The following is a 19,256-nucleotide window of genomic DNA, read 5'->3' as shown; positions in this document are numbered from 1 at the left end:
GTGACGTCAGTGAGAGCGGATATCCCTAATATGGTCATCTCAAGCATACACGCCTGACTGTGAGCACACAATCCCCACCTACCTGCTGTTTGCAAGGGGTAACCAATCAGAAGCAACTTGCCTTAAAGAGAGAGGGAAATAAGCTAAAATAGCTTCTTTAAGACAGTGGATGGTAGTAGTATTAGACATAAAATTATAATTTTGAGCTGTGAATCACAGAGCAACCTTAGAGTCCAAGAATTAAAAAAAAAAAATCAGAGATATGGCACTTTATTTTTTGTCCTGTCTCCTTCTGCTCTCTTTTCTTTCCCCTCCTCTTACCACCAACCAATCGCAGCAGATGGCTGCCCCTCCCTGAGCTTGGTTCATTATGAGGTTTCTTCCTGTTAAAAAGGAATTTTTCCTTCCCACTGTTGCTATGTGCTTGAGTCGTGTGATTGTTAGGGGTTCTTTCTAATATTGTAGGATTTATCTTACTATATAAAGCACCTTCAGGGAAATGTTGTTGTAATTTAGTCCAATATAAGTAAAACTGAATTGAATTATTAGGTGCTATTAAGCCTCCAAATGCCTTTTCTATCACTGATCTAAAACTGCAAGTAGAAAATATTTATGGTTAACTTACAGAGTGAACCACTGAATAGTATTTTATAAAATTAGATATAACTGGAGCCACAAAGCTTTTGTACTTATGACTCTGCAAACACATCATTTTAAAAGTCTACAATCAAGAGTTCATGAATGTAAATACAGAAGATCTTACAACAAGGTGCAGACAGCTGGTTACGCTAATGAATATGGGGCTAGATTAGACTTTGGCAGCAAGCATTTAAAGGCGCTTGCACAGTTCTGATGAACTTGTAGCAGAATGATGAGCAGAGACAAGTATGGAGGAGGAGAGAGACTGCTCATCATCCAAAGCATCTGTCAAACACAGTGGAGGCAGTGTTATCGCATGGCTGCAAAGGCAACCCAGGAGTTTCTCAAGGCCAAGCAGAAAAGCAAGGAAGGTCAAGCAGAACATCTCAGTGGATTCTAGACTTTATTCAACTATTAAGAACAATGTGCATCATCCAAACACTTAACGAACCTAAATGTGACAGATATAAAATTACGCATGCACATACCGCACTGCTGACACTTTTATTTATGATCTTGTTTGCATGTAGAATAGTATAATATTTGGTACTCTTAGTTTAGCGAAGGCAGGACTTTTGATCTTTGTTTGTTTGCTTTAAGTTTATGTTCAAAGCATTGCATGTTTCACCAGAATATAAAATAATTCAGTAAAAGTAAAGGTAAAGTAAAATAAACATTAAAAGGTTGTAGTTAGTAAACCGTTACAAATTTTGTCTGAACTTCTGTATATTTGTAAAGTTGAGTGTTAATGAAATCATTTATGATTGGAAACGAGTATTGATGTGTATTGTTGTGGCCGTTTTCTCTGCTCTGTTCCCTTTTGGAAGCTGAAATATTCCCCCGCAGAGAGCTCTTGTTTCTTTCTCGTCCCCTTAATAAGTCACATCCATTCTGTCTTAACAGCTGAAAATAATATCACATAAACAATGGCTGCTTACAGCAACACAGCTCAGCACTTAGTAATGTTAGCCGTTCATTGTGTTGGTGATTCACAAGTCAAAATGTCTGCTGTGAACCAGCTCTGTTTACCTGATAGGGTTTAAATTATATTAACCTTTATGCTGAGCCGCTCTGCTCTTTCATCACCACTGGAGAGCTGCAGAAACAGTGCAACATGGAAACTTGGGCACAAGTTTGCTCCCTGTTTCAGTTTCCTAATGATGAACATTTTATAAGAAGTCGAGCTGAATCCAAGTTGTTTCCTAGCAACAATACTCTGATGAGATGTTCTATAGTAACCATCATGATCTGTCTTTAGTGTTTTGTCTCCTATAGCTGAAACAGAAGCTGTTTCTGTAGTATGTTTTTTGCAAGATCTGACTTGACGTTTACTTGACAGTCTTCTAGAGCTAATGATTGCTCTGTTTCATAACACGTGTACATGCACGCACTGCAGAAAAGCTGAGAGACTACAGAGCTCCTGCAGGACTAATTGGTGTTTAATTTTCTGTCTAAGACAAGCATGAGGTTTGGATAGAAACCCTGTGTAGTGTGTAGTGCAGCAGAGCGAGTCCACACATGAAGGTGTCAAAACTCTCCTTGTCTCGACAGGGAACAGGAAAGAGGGGCGTGCAGTGAAACGACTGTGAGAGGATCTCCAGAGCAGTAATTATATGTGGGTTCAGGTGACCGTCTTGGCTTTGGTTGATTCGTTTAACACTTTGTTGTGCTGGTTACCACCAGTAATTTTGTCTTAGGACTGTCTCTGGATTTAGTCCGATGAGTTTAACTGTTGTTTACAGACAAGAGCTGCTTTCTGATCCAGCTCAAGACAAGAATTGTGCCTAGTGTAAACACAAAGTAGTGTTGCAGGAATTTAGTCAACATCAAGGTAGCAAAGAATAACTGAACTTGAGCCATATGCTGAATGTAAAATTTGAATCAGTGAATTATTACAAATAAATAAGAAAGATTTCTACATAATTTTTATGCATCCTGATAAAATTTGGGCTTTTGATGATTTCTTTGAGCTGCAAGTTTAACCCCCAGGGTGCTTTAGGGGTTCGGTTTGTAGGGTTTGATTACGGGTTTTGAGAAAACATTTGGACTTGCTCCACTGACAAAAGGCAGGAGACTGGAGACCAATTAACGGGGTTCAGCTGACAGCAGGAGGGAACAGAGAGAGAACAGATTATTACTGATCGGGGCATGGAGGTGAAGACAATCTGGCAACGTGTGCTGCACACGCCCACTTAATGTGGGGCTGCTGTCCAAGTGTGAGGAGAAGAATTGAGGTCTTTGACTCTGCCCTGAGGCAGACCTGCACTCCCGAGGAAAAAGTAAAAAGCAGTTTTAACAGCCCAGAGTATGCTACTATCACCTGCCACCATGCTTGACAGCTGTTCTTAGGTTTGAAAGCCTCACCTTTACTCCTCCAAGCATACCTTTTCTAACATCTGAAACTCCTTGTAAGCACTGTAAGCAGACTTGTGGGTAATTTTTGCAGAATGTTTTTCCCAAAGAAGAAAAACATGTGCATTAAAAAATTAATTATTGTCACTCAAATGCTGTCCTATCTTAACAATAACATTTGTCTTATTATTCTAAGCTGAGTGGCCACAAATTACTCATTTTACTCTGCAGCAGGCAGCAGTTTCTAATGAAGGTGCTCTGAAAACCCCACTGTAAAAACTCTGTTCAGCATCAGATAACAGACACAGCTGGTTGATGTAATGGAGCATGTCTGAAGAGCCTTAAAACAGAAATATGTGTGCATATTTAACTTAAGCCCAACTGAATGATGTTTTTGTCTTAAAAACAACACTCACACATCAAAATGCTTTCTCTATTATCTATTATCTTTTTCTATTAACTACACTGTGATCAACACAAGTTTTCTCCTATTTCTGTGTGACATGTTTCAGTACTTCATTGTACACTTTTTGCTGCAAACATAATATGTTTTGACAAATATGAAATATTCTGAAATAACTGACTCATAAAAAAGCTGTTTTCAGTATTTTATATACATTCATCAGAACAGGTGGAAGACTGGAGCCTAGATATACATTAGAAAATTATATAGTATTCAATTCAAGGCTCTATAATAAATACATAAACACTCTGATTAGGGTTAAGACAATAGGAACATACCATCACCAGTTACTTTTAGGTACATTTGCTAATGACTGTCTTCATGGCATTCCTCAGAGATTTTGATCCACATTGACATGATGGCATCTCACAGTTTGTTAGCTATACATCCATCCAAGTGACTCGTGAGTATAGCAGCGTAATTAGATACACTGAAACCTGGAAATATATGTGTCCATTGAACATAATCATGTTATCTTAAACGTTCATTTGTTTCAACAGCTGCAGCTTTTGAGCTTCTTTGGAACCTAGTGTGTCGTACCTCCATATCATCATCATTATTATTATTATTAATATATGTCATTCTCAGTGTGTTTTCTTTATAAATATCAATGTCACTCATGTGCAAAATAAGCAAATTCGCAAAACAGTTAAGTCATGTCAAGTCTATGTGTTCACATTTTGGCTTCAGTGCCCTCAAGCTAAGGTTTAAGCTAAGGTTGTCAAGAAGCGCTGTGTGGAAGGCAGGAGCCAGACCCAAAATGCAGGCGCTCAGGCACAAGGTTTAAACACAAAGAACTCAGCTTTATTTGCTGGCAGGGGAAGTCATACAAAACTAAACTGGGGAAAATATGAACTACAACTTACAGAGAGGAACATGAGGAAACACACAGCTTGAGGGACAACACGACACTGACGCAGAGAAACACAGGGTTTAAATACACTGGGAAGTAACGAGGGGAATGAGACACAGAAGGAGAGCACAGCTGGGAGAAATCAGAACTGATGAGACAAGGAAGCAAAGCAGAACACATTCACATAAGACACAGACCTTCAAAGTAAAACAGGAAGCAAAGCACGGAGACGCGAACTTGACACGGTGGAGACAGCAACTAAGAAACACAGAGACTTACACGGAACAGAGGGGGCACAGAGAAACATGAAGGGCAGGGGATCAAAACTAGAAACCATAGAATAAATCACACGAGTACAAAATACAAAAATCACAAAGAACTAAAAACGCTGGTTCAGGAGACCCAGGATCCTGACAAAGGTAGTGCCAAATACACCACTTTAGTGTTGTTCTACACAGAGCACCACATGGATATCAATACGCACATGAAAATAGTTCTTGACAAAACTTAGATTGCAGTATAAATGGCTTGACTGCCTTGGACAGTGTAAGGGTTTTTGAAAAGTGCTTAGACACACTTGTTATGTGTTTTCAGAGCATAAAGAATAACTCAGACGAAGCTCGTGTTTAGCTGAGATTTCTGTGGGTGTGGCTTCACCGTGGGCGTGGTCACTGAAGGTCTAGGTATTGAGGCAGGACATCGTTCCAGAACTGCTGAGAGTCCTCAGCTTTCGCCCCCCCTGCAGCTCTCTGCCTGGTCCTCGGTGCTGGTTTGGGTGCTTCTTTCTGTTTGCTGCTTCTGTCTGGTGGCGGTTTCTGTCGCTTCTCTTTTTTTTTCTTTGCTAATTTTGCTTGGTCCTCCTCTTCCTCATTCTCCTCCTCCTCTTCTTCATTTTCATCTCCTTCTTCCTCTTCCTCAATTCCCTCTTCTTCTGCCTCCTCCTCCTCCTGGTTCTCATTTCCCTTTTCCTTATTCTCTTCATCCCTTTCTTCTTCATCACCCTCTTCCTCACTATCCTCATCTTCATCATCAGTTTCCTCATCATTACCTTTCATGTCTTTCCTTTTTCCTCTTAGCCTTGTCTGTTTTTGCTGTTCTTCCTCTTCTTCCCCTTCCTCCTCACCTTCCCCCTCCTCCCCCTCCTCCTCCTCCCCTTCATCACTCTCTAACAGATTTTTTTTAGCAGGCTCCATGCTTTTATTTTTTCCTTTTGATTTCTCCTCTTCCTCACTTCCATTCTCTTCCTCAGCTTCTTCTTCTTCATCCCCTGTATCCTCCTTCTCTTCCTCAGCTTCTGTTTCTTCGTCCCCTGTATCCTCCTCCTTCTCTTCCTCTTCTTCCTCAGCTTCTATGTCTTCGTCCCCTGTATCCTCCTCCTCTTCTTCCTCTTCCTCTTCTGCAGACTCTTCCTCCTCCTCACTCTCTTCTTTGTCCTCATCCTCTCCATCTTCTGTCTCAGCTTCCCCATCACCTACGGACTCACTTTCTTCCCTTTCCTCACCTCCTTCTTCCTCTTCTTCTTCATCACTTTTTTCATCTTGGAGTTCCTCTTCATCAGCCTCGCTATCTTCTTCTTCCTCTCCCTTATCACTGTCTTGCTCTCCTTCACTCTTATCTGCCTCTTCATCTTCAACCGAGTCCTTCTCCTCATCCTCATTTTCTGTGGAGGCATCATTTTGTTCCTCAGTTTCGCCCTCTTCATCTTCATCATTTTCTTCTTCTTCAGTTTTGGCAGATTCTGCAGTGTCTCCTTCCTCTCCGTCCTCCTCCCCCTCTGACTCTCGGTTCGTGCTCTCATCGCTCTCTGATTCATCACCGCTTTTCTTCTCTTCATCCTCACTCTCCTTCTCTTTATCCTCTTTACTCTCTTCATCACTGGACTCTTCATTTTCACCTTCCTCCTCTTCCTCCTCAGCTCCTTCACTCCCATCAGAGTCACTCAATCCATCACTTGTCTTCTTACTGCTTTCTTCCTCTCCTTCAGTTTCAGCAGCATTAGTTTTATCACTTCCTTCATCTTCATCACTCCTGCTTGTTTTCTCGTCACCCTCTTCTTCCTCAGATACATTATCTTCCTCTCCCTCTCCCGTATTGCTCTCCTCTCCTGTTTCTTTGTCACTACTACTCTCACATTCTTCCCTTTTATCTTCACTGTCACTTCCACTCTCGACATCTTCATCTTCATTCTTTCCCCCATCCTCAGAATCCTCATCCTCTCCAGATGCCTTGTCGGATTTCTCCTCCACTTCTTTTTGTGAATCTTCCATGTGTTCACCCCTGATATGCTCAGACAGGCTCCCTTTCACTGCCTCCCCCTCTGATGGATCACAACTGCTGTCATCATTTTCTACTTCTTGGGATTCATTTACAGATTCCGATGGAACACCAGCTTGAGCATCTGTCTTCAGGCCATCCTCCGTTTCATTCGAGGAAGAAAAATGTGACAATGTGGAGCACAAGGACGGCTTCGTAACTGCACTCTGCTTCGTGAATTGTCTGACTTTACTGAGCGTTTTAGAGGGTGTCGAGGTGGCTTTGTCACTGTCAGACTGCACACTTGTCACTGCCTCACGAAGGACCTCAATAGCTGCACCTGCAATCCCAGCAACTGGAAGAAGTGACGCTGAATTACTGAGAATTTCTCCCCAATTTGTTTTTCCCCCATTCTTGCCCCAAGTGTCCTCTTCATCTGTTTCAGAAACACGGGAATCCATAACAACAGGCTTAGCGCCTCGCAGGGGTTTTGCAGCTCTAGGAGAATCCACCTCTGGGCTTTGAGGGGAAATTGGGTTACCTCTCACTTCTGTAGGTGTATCCTGCTGAGATGACGGCAGGCTGGAAGCTTCACTCTTTGGTTTAGCCTTCATCTTATTCTCAGAGTCAACATCCCCCTCACCTTTAACTCTGATTTCCTCTTCCTTGCCTCCTCCTCTTCGTTTTGTTTTTGCCCTCTGTTCAGCACCGGATTCCTTTGCCGTCTTTTTGTCCTTTATTTTTGACAATTTCTGCTCATCCACAGTTCCACCTTTCATCTTCAGAGTGGCGTCTTTGGCACAATTTAACTCATTTTCCTCACACTTTTCTTTGCTTTCACCTTCAATGAGGGGATTTTCTGCACATTTACTTTGATCCTTGACTGGTGTTGGTTTAAGCTCTTGCAATTTTCCCTTAACTTGCAATGGTGTTTTTCTGGAGACAGATTTCTTGGTTTCAGCCTTAAAAGGTGTTGTGTTTTCTTCCTGTGCTGCTGGCGATTTAGCATCCACTCCTGGTACAGATTTAACCTTGTGCTGATCTTTTGTTAGAGTCGATTTGACTCGCCGTGTCCCCCGACTCGCCACTTCAACAGGTTTGACGTCATCACTTCCCCTCTGAGTTGCTTCATTTTCCTTTACGGCATTTTCTGTGGATGCTAGACTGGCTGCTTGATTCACTTTACTGACCTTGATAGAAGGAAATTTCGGATCTAAAGATGATGATTTCTTTGTCTCCTTTTTTGGGGTCCTTGTCAAGCCTTTCTTCAGAGAGCTGTTATCCTCTTCATTCGGTTCATTACTTTCTCTCAAATCCTCAGTTTTCCTCGTCTTGTGCTTCACTTCAGTCACTCTCTCCTGTGCATCTGTCAGCGTCTGTTGTGTTTTTGTGCTATGCTCTGACGGTTTCCTCTTATCTTGCTGTGATGATTTAAAATGCGGGAGCTGCTTTTGAGCTTGCCTGTTTTCTGAAGGTTTGATGTTGCTGGACTCCTTGGTGATGTTCTCTTTGCTGTTTGAAGTCACTTTGTGATTTTTCTTTGTGCTCTTCAGAGGAGACACTTCTGTCTTCAAGGTGCTGGGGCCCTTCATAAGCTCTGTTGGCAAAACCTTAGGGGAGTTTCGGTCGGTCTTCTCGTTAGTCTGGATCTGTTGTGCAAATGGTTCTTCTTCCTTTACTGCATGTCTAAAAGCTCTGCCCTTTTTCTTTCCCTGTAACAAATCACATAAGGATTCAGAAAGATATAATACGAAAAAGAAAAGTAGATTAAAGAAGGAAAGCTGCACAAGCGGAGCGGCCGTCAGTATAACTGCATATGTAATTTGTTCAATGTTTTATGTGTTTTTAATGCTTTAAATATCATCTTACCTACCTACTGTACTTGCACCCTACTATTATAGACTACTAGAGGTATATTTCAGTGGTTTTCAAAGTGTAAATAGAATGTCAGGGCAGACTCGTATAATTAGTTGCACTGAAGACTTTAGTAGGTGTGCACGAATAATTAGTGTCAGCAGTTTGGTGAAATATATTCCCCTTCTCTTCCCGAGTTATGGCACTGACAAAAAGTGAATGAAAAAAAGTGTTTCTGCTGAAAATTATGATGTCACAGTGAACCCGCCTTTTGACCACCAATGACTGTAAAAGTTCTGTTAAATCTCAACGATTTCAATGTCAATTCATGCTAAATTACACATATATAGATTTCATTTGTAATACCAAGAATCAAGCATAACACCACAAAGTCAAGCTCGGATACAGTCCCAGTGGATTACCTGATGCCAGCATAAATCCACTGTCTGTGATGTCTTAGCTGAAACTTTTCTACATATTGAAGTAGAAAATCTTTCACAGGGTGTCACTGAGGTGCTATTTAATCACACAGCAGCCAGTCTGCCATTGTGAGGTGTTTAAAAACAAGTTCAGCACCTCATAAACCTTCTCTCCAAAATTGATTGTTTTCATTAAATACCTATGTATAATACAATATTTTATTCTCTTGATTACTGATTATTTTAGAAAACATACTGGCAGGGATAGCTCAGTAGGTAGAGTGGTGGTTCGACTCCACTGAACGGCTACCCTGAGGTACCCCTGAGCAAGGTACCGTCCCTACACACTGCTCCCCGGGCGCTACACTGGTGGCTGCCCACTGCTTCACTGGGTGAATGGGTTAAATGCAGAGGAACTATTTCCCTATGGGGACTAACACGCACACTTTACACTTTTACACTGTCTCAGACTGACGCTGAAAAACTAGTTCTAGGCGGGACTACTGTAATTCGTTATAATCAGGATGTTGTAAAAACTTCCTAAAAGGCCTTCGGTTAATCTAAAATGGTGCAGCAAGAGTACTGACAGGGACTAGAAAGCAACAGCATATCTCTCCTATTCTGGCTTCTCTTCATCTGGCTGCCTGTTAAATGCTGGATCGAATTTAAAATCTTTCTCCATGCATACAAGGTGTTGAATAATAAGGCCCCATCTTATCTTAATGACCTTATAGCACTGCATCACCCCAGCACAGTACTGCACTGCCAGACTGCAGGTTTACTTATGGTTCCTAAAGTATTTAAAAGTATAATGGGAAGCAGAGCCATCAGCTTTCAGGCCTCTCTTCTGTGGAACCAGCTTCCAGTTTGAATTCGGGAGACAGACACTATCTCTACTTTTAAGATTAGGCTTAAAACTTTCGTCTTTGATAAAGCATATATTTAGGGCTGGATCAGGTCACCGTGAATCCTCCCTTGGTTATGCTGCAATAGGTTTAGGCTGCTGGGGAATTCCCATGATGCATTGAGTTTCTCTTTTTCAGCCACCTTTCTCACCCACTATGCGTTTATACACTTCTCTGCAATCATTAGTTATTAGTCATCTCTGGAACTCTGCCACTGCGCGTCTTTGTACCATCTTTCTCCCCTCACCTCCAACCGGTAGCGGCAGATGCCAGTCCCTCCCTGAGCCTGGCTCTGCTGGAGGTTTCTTCCTGTTAAAAGGGAGTTTCTCCTTCCCACTGTCACCAAAAAGCTTGCTCATAGGGGGTCATATGATATGTTTTCTCTGTTTTCTCTGTGTTATTGTAGGGTCTTTACCTTACAATATAAAACACCTTGAGGCAACTGTTGTTGTGATTTAGCATGATATAAATAAAATTGAAATTTCTCTCACACTTAAAACCCACACATGTGAGGACACACATACAGTACTGTGCAAACACAAATACACAAATTTACCCCTGCAGTGAGGACAGGATTGCTGGGGGGGGGGGGGGCACCACATGTTGCAGTAACCCATAGCACACAGCAAAGTAGGAGACTCTTTCTCAACTTGCTTCATCACTGGTTGTGGAAACACTGATGAGATGTGGCAAGATTCCTGAGAACTTTTCCAAAGCACTGCATGTGTGTGTGTGTGTGTATCCGTGTGTGTGTTTGTGCATCTAGGGGCTGGAGCCCAAACAAATTTGTGTATCAGCAGAAGCTGTCCAAATATCTGAAACTGGCTGATGAAGATTCATTAGAGATATTCAATTTTATATTTTTCTTCATTGTTTTACCAAGTGGAAAATTTCTTTACACACACACACACACACACACACACACACACACACACACACACACACACACACATACAGTATACACAGCACGTATGCTGATGTATGCACATTTCCTGGAAAAAGTCAGAGTGTTCTACGTTGCTGCTTCCTGCCCTGCAGTGCGTTTAATCCAAACCAGAGAGAAGAAGCCAGAAGAGGAAAATAACAGTCGTCTCACTCTACATTTAAGACTCTGTGGACTATACTGTATTTATCTGCTCTATCTAAGAGAAACCATCGCATAATGAGCCATCAAAAATGTCTTCTCTCACCATATATGGTGAAAAGACTTCTTTCTCCTCCACTTCTTCAGTGATTATTTGTCTCTTAACATTTCCTGAAATAACAGACAAAATTAGGTTAAACAGCTTAAACCCGCTCAAGCATCAGCTAAAAGCTGGCTATAACATTTATTGCCACTTGTTGAAACCATAGAATTCAAGTACCTGTTTGTGTTGGGGCAGAATGTTCTTCCTCCTTTAGATTTTTAATGAAAACATTACTGGGGGGTCTAGTCGGGGTGTAGGGCTCTTTAGGTGGCACAGGAGATGAGAATTTGTTACTTAGAGGCTTCTTAGTGGCTGCTGCTCGGTTTAGTCTAGGCTTTGCAGTCATTTTAGTAGCTACAGGACTGCTGGGGTTTAATTTTGTTATAGACTTTGGTAAAAGCAAAGGAGAGGGCACCTTTTTGCATTTAGACTTAGAAGAAGCAGACGTGGATGCTTTACTTTGAAGCGTGAATGATGATTGTGAATGTGGGGTTGATGCCTTAGAGGATAACAGTGGACTCTGAGGGGATATGGATCGAGATCTGGGGGAGAGAAGTGGGCTTCCTGTCACCTCTGATTTTGGTTTAGGGGATGATGAAGGGGTAGTAGCATCATTTGAAAGGGTTTTCAGAGTTAGGGAATTTCTGGATCTTTGCCGAGATGTGTTGAGAAAGTCAGAGTTAAGCCGTGGGAGGCTCTGAAACTTATCCCCAAACAACTCCACAGAACGAACCTGAAAAATAGGAAACGAGATTCTCGAGTTTAAGTTTGGAAATGTATCTATGGAGCGTCAGCAACCAGTGGCAGATTTGCAGTGTGGTGCAACACTGCCCCCTATTGATATAATACAGGTCATACAAGTTTTCCAAGGGGTTCTGCAAGCATGGGTTTCAAATGTTTAACGTTTTATTATCGCATAAAATACACTTAAATACCTGTTTCATGACTGCACAGGTCAAATAAAAAATAAAAGAAAAAAAATCAATTCCACCCCAACCCCTTTACTGATTTCTTTTTTCAACATGCCTGCATGTTTATCACACTCAGGTCCTCAAATAAAATTTAATATTAGACAAAGATAACCTGACTAATTACAAAATGCACTTTTTAAATTCATTAAGGAAAAAAGGTATCTAAACATGCCTGGCCCTGTGTGAAAAAGTAATCTGCACCCTTGTTGAATCATGAATTAACTGTGGTCAACCACATTTTTTTGGAAGTCTGATCCATCCATTGGAGAGCACCAAGGAGAAAACCACTGCTGATCTAAAACAACACAAAGGTTCGTCTCACCTTTGCCAAAAAACATCTTGAGAACCAGGGGACATGGGAGAAAAAAAAATTAAGACGGACTTTTGCGAGATCTCGCAAAACAAACTCGGGATCTCGCAAAACAAACTCGGGACTCGCAAAAGTTTTAGCCGCATTCTTAACCTCCCGTTAACGGGAGGTCGAGACCTACTACAGCCGGGTGGAACACCGCTTTCCCGGCACATCGTGCCTCGACCTCCCGGTTGGCTTCGAGCCGGCGTCCGAAGAATGCGGCTAAAACTTTTGTGAGATCTCGCAAAAGTCCGTCTTAATTTTTTTTTCTCCCATGTCCCCTGCAGGGCTCCGTAGAAATCCAATGGAGATCCAAAATGCTAGAAAAAAACCCTCCAATGTGGCTGAATAAAAAAAAAATCCTGCAGAGTGGGCTAAAATCCCTCTGCAGAGATGTAAGACTTATTGCCAGTTATCACAAATACGTGAATGCAGTTCTTGCTGCCCAAGTGTGGCACAACCAGTTCTTAGGTTTAGGGGGCGATCATTTTTTCATTCAGGGCCAAATAGATTTGGGTAACTTATTTCCATGAATTAAACTATAACATAAAAAACAATTATTGTAGGGTCTACCTTACAATATAAAGCTCCTTGAGGCAACTGTTGATGTGATTTGGCGCTGTATAAATAAAATTGAATTGAATTAAGTGTTTTAAAAATGAGCAGTAAGTTGAAGGGTCTCACTCTGTCTCGGTGGCGTGCCCGGGCTGAGAGGGCTGAGAGTGGTGATGGTGGAGTTGGACTGATGAACTTGTTTTTAAAGATGATTTTGGTAAAACTTGACTCCAGAAAGTAGTCTGCGATTAAGACATCCTTCTCTGGCACCGCTTCTTGGCTCTCTGCTGGCCTGGGTGTAGCCACGACCAGCATGTGGTGACCACCGCACGACACCTGACGGGGAGAGAGGACACAAGAAAACATCTTTGTTACATTTAGCTGATTAACTCTCAGTCTGCTCTTCACTCATTTACCTGCTGACATACAGGATATTACTCCCTCAAGGCTACAGCAAGATTGTTTTCGAGATTACGTTTGCCTTACTTTGAGAGAAGTTTACCTCTGATGTATCTAAGAATACTGCTCCCTATGAACAATCAGCTGCCAAATAGGAGAAAGCCTGCAGATGCAAAGAAAGGCGATATGATGTGACACTACACGATCCATTCAGAGCTCATTACTCATTAAAAGGCTGATCTCTGAAAGTATCCAGGTGCTGGCTGTGAGCACAGCTTCAGCTGCTCTTCCTGGGGTGATTGGTGAAGAATATTCTGTTATCGATCACTGATGGTGCTGTGGATACATCCTGCTGTAGTAGGCTTCCTGTTACAAGCTGTGGTGCCTCTCATACATTTTATGGCCTTTTTGGAGGGAGTTGACTGATTATGAAGATTACTTTTAAAGCCCTTCACATCACCTTCACTTACTGACTGAACAGCGTATTGAAGAAAACGTGTGCAGAGTGTCGGGCTGAACTGGTTGATGAAGTTTTCCTCCCCTAACCCGAGTTTTCCATGACGACCATCACCAAACGTGTACAGCAGCCCGCTGTCTGTGGAGCAGGGGGAGGATAAATGCATCAAACACAGACTGAAGGTTTTCTATCCTGGCTGAAGTCGTTTTGCTTTTAACACATTTTATAAACAACAAAATCCTTGATTTTTATTTAATTCCCTTTTTAAATGCACATAGGAATGAAAAGTTTGAATACTGAATATTGGTTTTTAGTACATTGTTTGGCTGAAATTAGATTTATCATTTAGTTAACTGACAAAACTTGGATTTATCTACCCCCTCGAAAACTGACTCACATGTGGTGATAATCAACTGAATACCTCTAGAGGCAGACAACATCTGAGAAAGTTTATGAAATTAGTCACTTTAGCAAATTCTAGAGAAAGCTTGTGAGTTGCTGAACTTGCATTTGAACACCTCACAGTGGCAGACTGGCTGCTGTGTGATTAAACAGCACCTCAGTGACATGTTTATGCTGGATGGGGAAAAAAGAGATTCCACTTCGTCTTCATCATCAGTTAATTTGTTTTATTTACCTCACTAATGGTACTTTTAACCTGATTACAGGTTTGTTGCTGTGTGTTTAATTATGCGTGGTACACAAGTCATATGTCCTAAAGAAGTTTGTTTCTTGAACTTATCACAGAAAAACTTTTTTAAATAATTCCTTCCTTAAAGCTTGTAGATATATTATATTCCATTAAAACAGTTATTATTGGCCTTTATATGCTTTCATATATAAAACATGCATGGACATCTAAAAAGGTGAATGGGAAATGCTACTTTTAAAGTCACAATGACCTTCAAAGATGGCTTACCTGTGACCACAGCTGTGTGGTTCTCTCCACACGCGATGTGTCTGACCTTGCTGTTACAAAAGTGCTGCAGCGCTTTTGGCAAATGAACCTCAAACAGAAATGTTCCGTGGCCCAGCTGACCGTACTGACCTCTGCCGAATGTGTACACGTTCTTCTCTGGCACAGCAAAGCAGACAGAGGGAAAGAACCCTTTTGATTCAAAGCGATGTATAGTACATTTACTCAACTACTGTACAAGAGCACTATTCTCAGGGGAATTTATTTTGATGTTCTTCTTCATTGTGTCTGTGCTACATTTGAGCTGAGATCACTTATTCTGTCCCTTAAAGTGTCTAACATAATCAAACAAGTTGAGTTCTGTGGCAGATTTTAAAGAAGGAAACACGATGTGATCACCACATGTGTTTTACAGTTAAAATCAGCCCTACTTTGATCAGCTGACATTAAATGTTGCATACATATTAATGCATACAGTAAAAGCGATAGTATTTTCTCCTTATTTTTTCCCACAATAATGTGAAAATCATTATCAGGCACACTGATACTTTTGCTTAAGTTAAAGACCTGAATACCTTTTCCATCGCTGTTTAACCAGCTCCTTTCACAGATGTTTTATGCTTTTCTTTAAAAATAACAAATTGTTAGCATACCTGTGAGGACCACTGTGTGCTCTCCTCCACAGCACACTCGGGTGACATGACCCAGGACTCCCTGCACCTGCTGAGGAATTCTGTGATTGGCCAGCTGCTCCTCCTGAAGACCGAGTCTTCCATTCGCACTCTCACCAAACGTGTAGAGACGACCATAAACTGGGACAAATCCAACACAATAAATGACACAAGTATTGAAGACTGGTTCATTTAACATTGGACCTACTGCAGTGATGCATGTGGCTGGACTGCGTTGTACCTGTCACAAAAGCTGAGTGCTTATACCCACAGGACACCCATATGACTGCTTCTCCAACGTGGACCTCTCTGGGTTCTGCAGCAAATCCCTCGTCCCCAAAAGAAATCTGACCCACAGAGTTGTCCCCCCACATGAACAGCCTCCCATCCTCTACCAACACACATACGTACATACACTTTACATATGCCCAGATCATCTTTTCTAGCAGAGAAACTTATTATATCGTCATTGTTCAAACCTGTTAAGGCGGCTGAGGTGTTGCATCCTGCAGAAAGCATTTTGATTGGTGCCCAGTCGCAGAAGGGGCGGAGCAGGTGAAAGTATGTAGACTTGTCACAATGGCCTAAACCCAGCTGCCCGTCCTGGTTGCTACCTGCACTGTATACACTGCCATGAACTAAATATACAAGTATACTCATTTTGAGGACAACAGTGTTCATGGAAACATCTCTCACGTGTAATTAAATATTTGTTTATTGTCTCACATGTGCAAACAATTGTGTGGTCTCTCCCACAAGCTGCAAGCTTCACCTTCTCAGACTTCAAGGCTGGAAAGGAAATGCAGTAATTATAGTGAGTAAAATGGCTTCAAAATACCACAATTATCTTCTTGTTAATGGACTAACAAATTCTGGTTCTGGTCATTAGTTAACAATTAAAAATAATTCAAATTTATCACACATTTTCTCAACTTTCTGCCTTTTTTGTCTCACATTTTTTTGTCTTTTATGTGATTAGAATCACAATACCAGAGGAAACTATGTGGTCACAATTGCTCCAAGACAGTAAGAACAGTAACAATACAACACAACTGGTTACATACAAGTAATATATAAGTTACAAAATATAACAAAATAGCTTGAATAGATACAAATAGCTCTAATTATAAAGATCCCAGTATATAAAACTGTATTGCACTGTACTCTATATTTTGGGGCTTAGATTAACAAAATAAGTCATGTGGGCTTATTTTTTTTATGCTTTACACAAAAAATAACTAGTTTGATGCAATATGACCCAGCCACGGTGAAAAATACTAACCTTTCACAGAGGTTGGTTTCCTGGCACTAGGCTTAATTCTCAACCCCAGCTGGCCCCATGTGTTGCCACCAAACATCAGCAACCTCCCATTTTCTGTAACGCCATTGCAGGCACAAACAGAATGTTATTAGTGAACAATGTCAGCTTTCATTACTAAAATATACATACAGTGTACCTGTGATAACAGCAGAGTGCTCTCCGCCACATGACGTTTTCTTTGGATGGTCATTCTTCAGCCAGAACTTGCTGGGAACATTATTAGCAAAGCTGGTCCTTCCAAATGTGAAAATTGCTCCTGTTTCTGGTAACAGATGGACAAATACAGAGCTGTGCAAAGGTCTTCAGCGACCTCTTTTTTGTAATATATATTTTGCTATGAAAATGGGAAAGAGGTGCAGTTATCTATTGAAACATGCAAACATACATGGAAATACACCATTATAAGGCAAAAAACAAGTCTGTGTAATTCTTACAAGCTTGGAAGTTGATATTAGACCACCTTTATTCTTAAACACAGTCTGAACTCTCACAGCCCCAAACCATGACACAGGGTTCACACAGGGTTTTACAGATGGTTGTACCTCTTTCCTGACCTCCTCTGTATTTTGGCAATTATTTGAACGAAAAATTTCATATTTGGATTCATCACTGCATAAGAGCTGCTGCCAGACCAGTTATTTTGCAATTTGACCTCAGCCTTTTCTCCTGGTTTCACTTCTTTAATAATGGCTTCTTGACAGCCACCCTTCCACTGAGAATATTTTTGATGAGACTTCAGTGAACAGTAAATGGATCAGCTGAAGGGCAGATGCATCTCTCAGTTCCTGTGTCAGGTCTTTGCTGGATTTCTCAAGGACATGATTTTCAGATACTGCTTATCTTCTGTAGATGGTTATTAAGCCTGCTACCTTCTTTTATCTTACAACTGTAAAGTTTCCTCAAATTTTTAAGAACACACTGCACACCATGATAAGATCTTTTTTAGGTTTTTGACAAATAGCTCTTTAGGAATCATCTTGTGGTTGCAACAATACTGTTTCATGCCTATCAAATATGTTTTCTTTGACATTTTTTATATGATTTAAGGTGCCAAAGAAATGAGAACAAATTGTGTTTTATGACAAGCTGTTAAATTAGGTGTCTTTTTAATGCTTGTGTTTCATAAGTCAGTGTTAACTGGCTTAACAACAATAACAAACAAACAAATAAAAATTAAAATATCCCCCTGAAAACGGTCAGGCATAGAGACTGGACTGAAAATAAATGAAACAGCAGCCAGTGTCCTAAAGAGAACTATTGCTTAAAGAAATGGTTTTAGGTGAGAAGCGGTTCAAGAATTTTGCACATTGCTGTCTGTGATTCATCTCTAGAAAGCCCAGGGACAGAAAGTTTAAGTACTTCCCGAACTTAACACCCACTAAATCCCAGCCAAGCCTGCTGACAGAGCTCAAGCCATTTAAGTATCAGCAGGCTGACAGAAATAGAAACATGCTATCCGTGAGCAAAATGGAGCCTGTGTTAGGTATGATTAGGTGTGCATGAAGCCGAGGGCTTTATAATATGTAGCAAGGCTCACCTGGTATGTCGACATCGGTCTGCCCGGTCATCTTCACTGCTGGCTGTCTCCCTCACACCTCCTCACCTTGCGGCTCCCTGCTGATTAGGTAGATCAAACCCAGGAGGACAGGTGAGAGAGAGGGGGAAAGAGAGAGAGAGGCAGGAAGAGGCTTAGCCACAGGAAGATGCTGCATTACGGTCATTTTATTTTATTATATATTATTGTTCCCCCCCAAAAATATTCCCTGCTTCCCCAACAAGAAACTTTGGGTAACCAAAGACATTAAAGCTGTACTGAACAAGAAAAAGACAGCTTTTAGAAACAGGGACAAAGAACAGTTGAAACTGGTGCAGAAGGAGCTTAAAGCCAAGATTGCTGAGGGAAAGGAGTCTTACAGAAGGAAGCTGGAAAGCAAACTCCAAGAAAACAACACCAGGGAGGTGTGGAAGGGAATGTGGACCATTACTGGCCAGAGACAAAAGAAAGGTGTGGGAATAGATGGAGACGTTGAATGTGCAAACAAACTAAATCTGCCTGCGTCTTCTGTCTCCACTCCCAGCTCTTCCGATCTTCTCCATTTTCCTCCCCCCTGTCTTGCCCCCTCAGCCTGTCTCTCTTTGTCCCTCTCAGCAGATGAAATCACAAGGGAACTGGGCAGACTCCATTCCAGTAAAGCTGCTGGCCCTGATGGTGTGTGTCCCAGAGCCCTCAGGTGCTGGGCTGCCCAGCTGTCTGGAGTTCCAATTCAAATTTCAAAATCAAATTTTATTTGTCACACACACAACCATACACAGTATGACATGAGGTGAAATGCTTATTGCTGTGCAATGCCCGACCATTAAATTATAGAATTGACAGTAATATTTACAGATTACTACAAAAAATTACAGCTTTAATTTAGAAATTTACAGTAAGATGTGCAAATAACAGTTTATGTAAGAAATTATTAATAAAAAGAAATTATAAATTATAAGAAGCGTGCAAAAGGAAAAACCAGAGTGCGTGTGGAGATGTGAGGTGTGTGAAAGAGTCCAGTATCTTATGTAGTTCATATGTATAATCCACAGATTAAAACAGTTGTTTGGCTAAAAATTGTCGAATTTTTTCCAGGTTCCTGGAAAAATGGAACACGAGTTTTAAAGACAAGGTAGCCAGGGAAGCCAGAGACCT

General features: G+C 41.3%; 1 protein-coding gene across 1 annotated transcript; it reads right to left on the bottom strand.

The window, feature by feature from the left end:
• Positions 1-4,975: 4,975 nt before the first annotated feature.
• Positions 4,976-18,135, bottom strand: LOC146616040 (uncharacterized). Its single transcript, XM_085374571.1, has 13 exons — positions 18,105-18,135; positions 16,704-16,829; positions 16,529-16,621; positions 15,973-16,035; positions 15,726-15,884; positions 15,488-15,637; positions 15,229-15,387; positions 14,579-14,734; positions 13,673-13,797; positions 12,933-13,139; positions 11,103-11,658; positions 10,929-10,993; positions 4,976-8,272 (listed from the first exon to the last, which is right to left on the bottom strand). The coding sequence occupies exons 1-13, from the start codon at positions 18,133-18,135 to the stop codon at positions 4,976-4,978; spliced, it is 5,187 nt and encodes a 1,728-aa protein (XP_085230697.1).
• Between the last annotated feature and the right edge of the window lie 1,121 nt (positions 18,136-19,256).

The sequence above is a fragment of the Diplotaxodon limnothrissa genome, linkage group LG16, assembly GCF_057381915.1.
Source record: "Diplotaxodon limnothrissa isolate DT_005_m linkage group LG16, D_limnothrissa_male_GT1.1, whole genome shotgun sequence".
Lineage (NCBI taxonomy): Eukaryota > Metazoa > Chordata > Actinopteri > Cichliformes > Cichlidae > Diplotaxodon > Diplotaxodon limnothrissa.
The sequence above is the reverse complement of the archived record's forward strand: the minus strand, read 5'-3'. Positions and strand labels throughout refer to the sequence as shown.

Excerpts from the sequence above, each read along its gene's own strand:
- LOC146616040 (XM_085374571.1), bottom strand. The coding sequence starts at position 18,135 with ATGACCGGGCAGACCGATGTCGACATACCAG. Across the intron at positions 15,638-15,725 it reads CACCTCAGCCGCCTTAACAG|AGGATGGGAGGCTGTTCATG; the intron begins GTTTGAACAATG and ends GTGTGTTGGTAG. Across the intron at positions 15,388-15,487 it reads GCACTCAGCTTTTGTGACAG|TTTATGGTCGTCTCTACACG; the intron begins GTACAACGCAGT and ends GATTTGTCCCAG.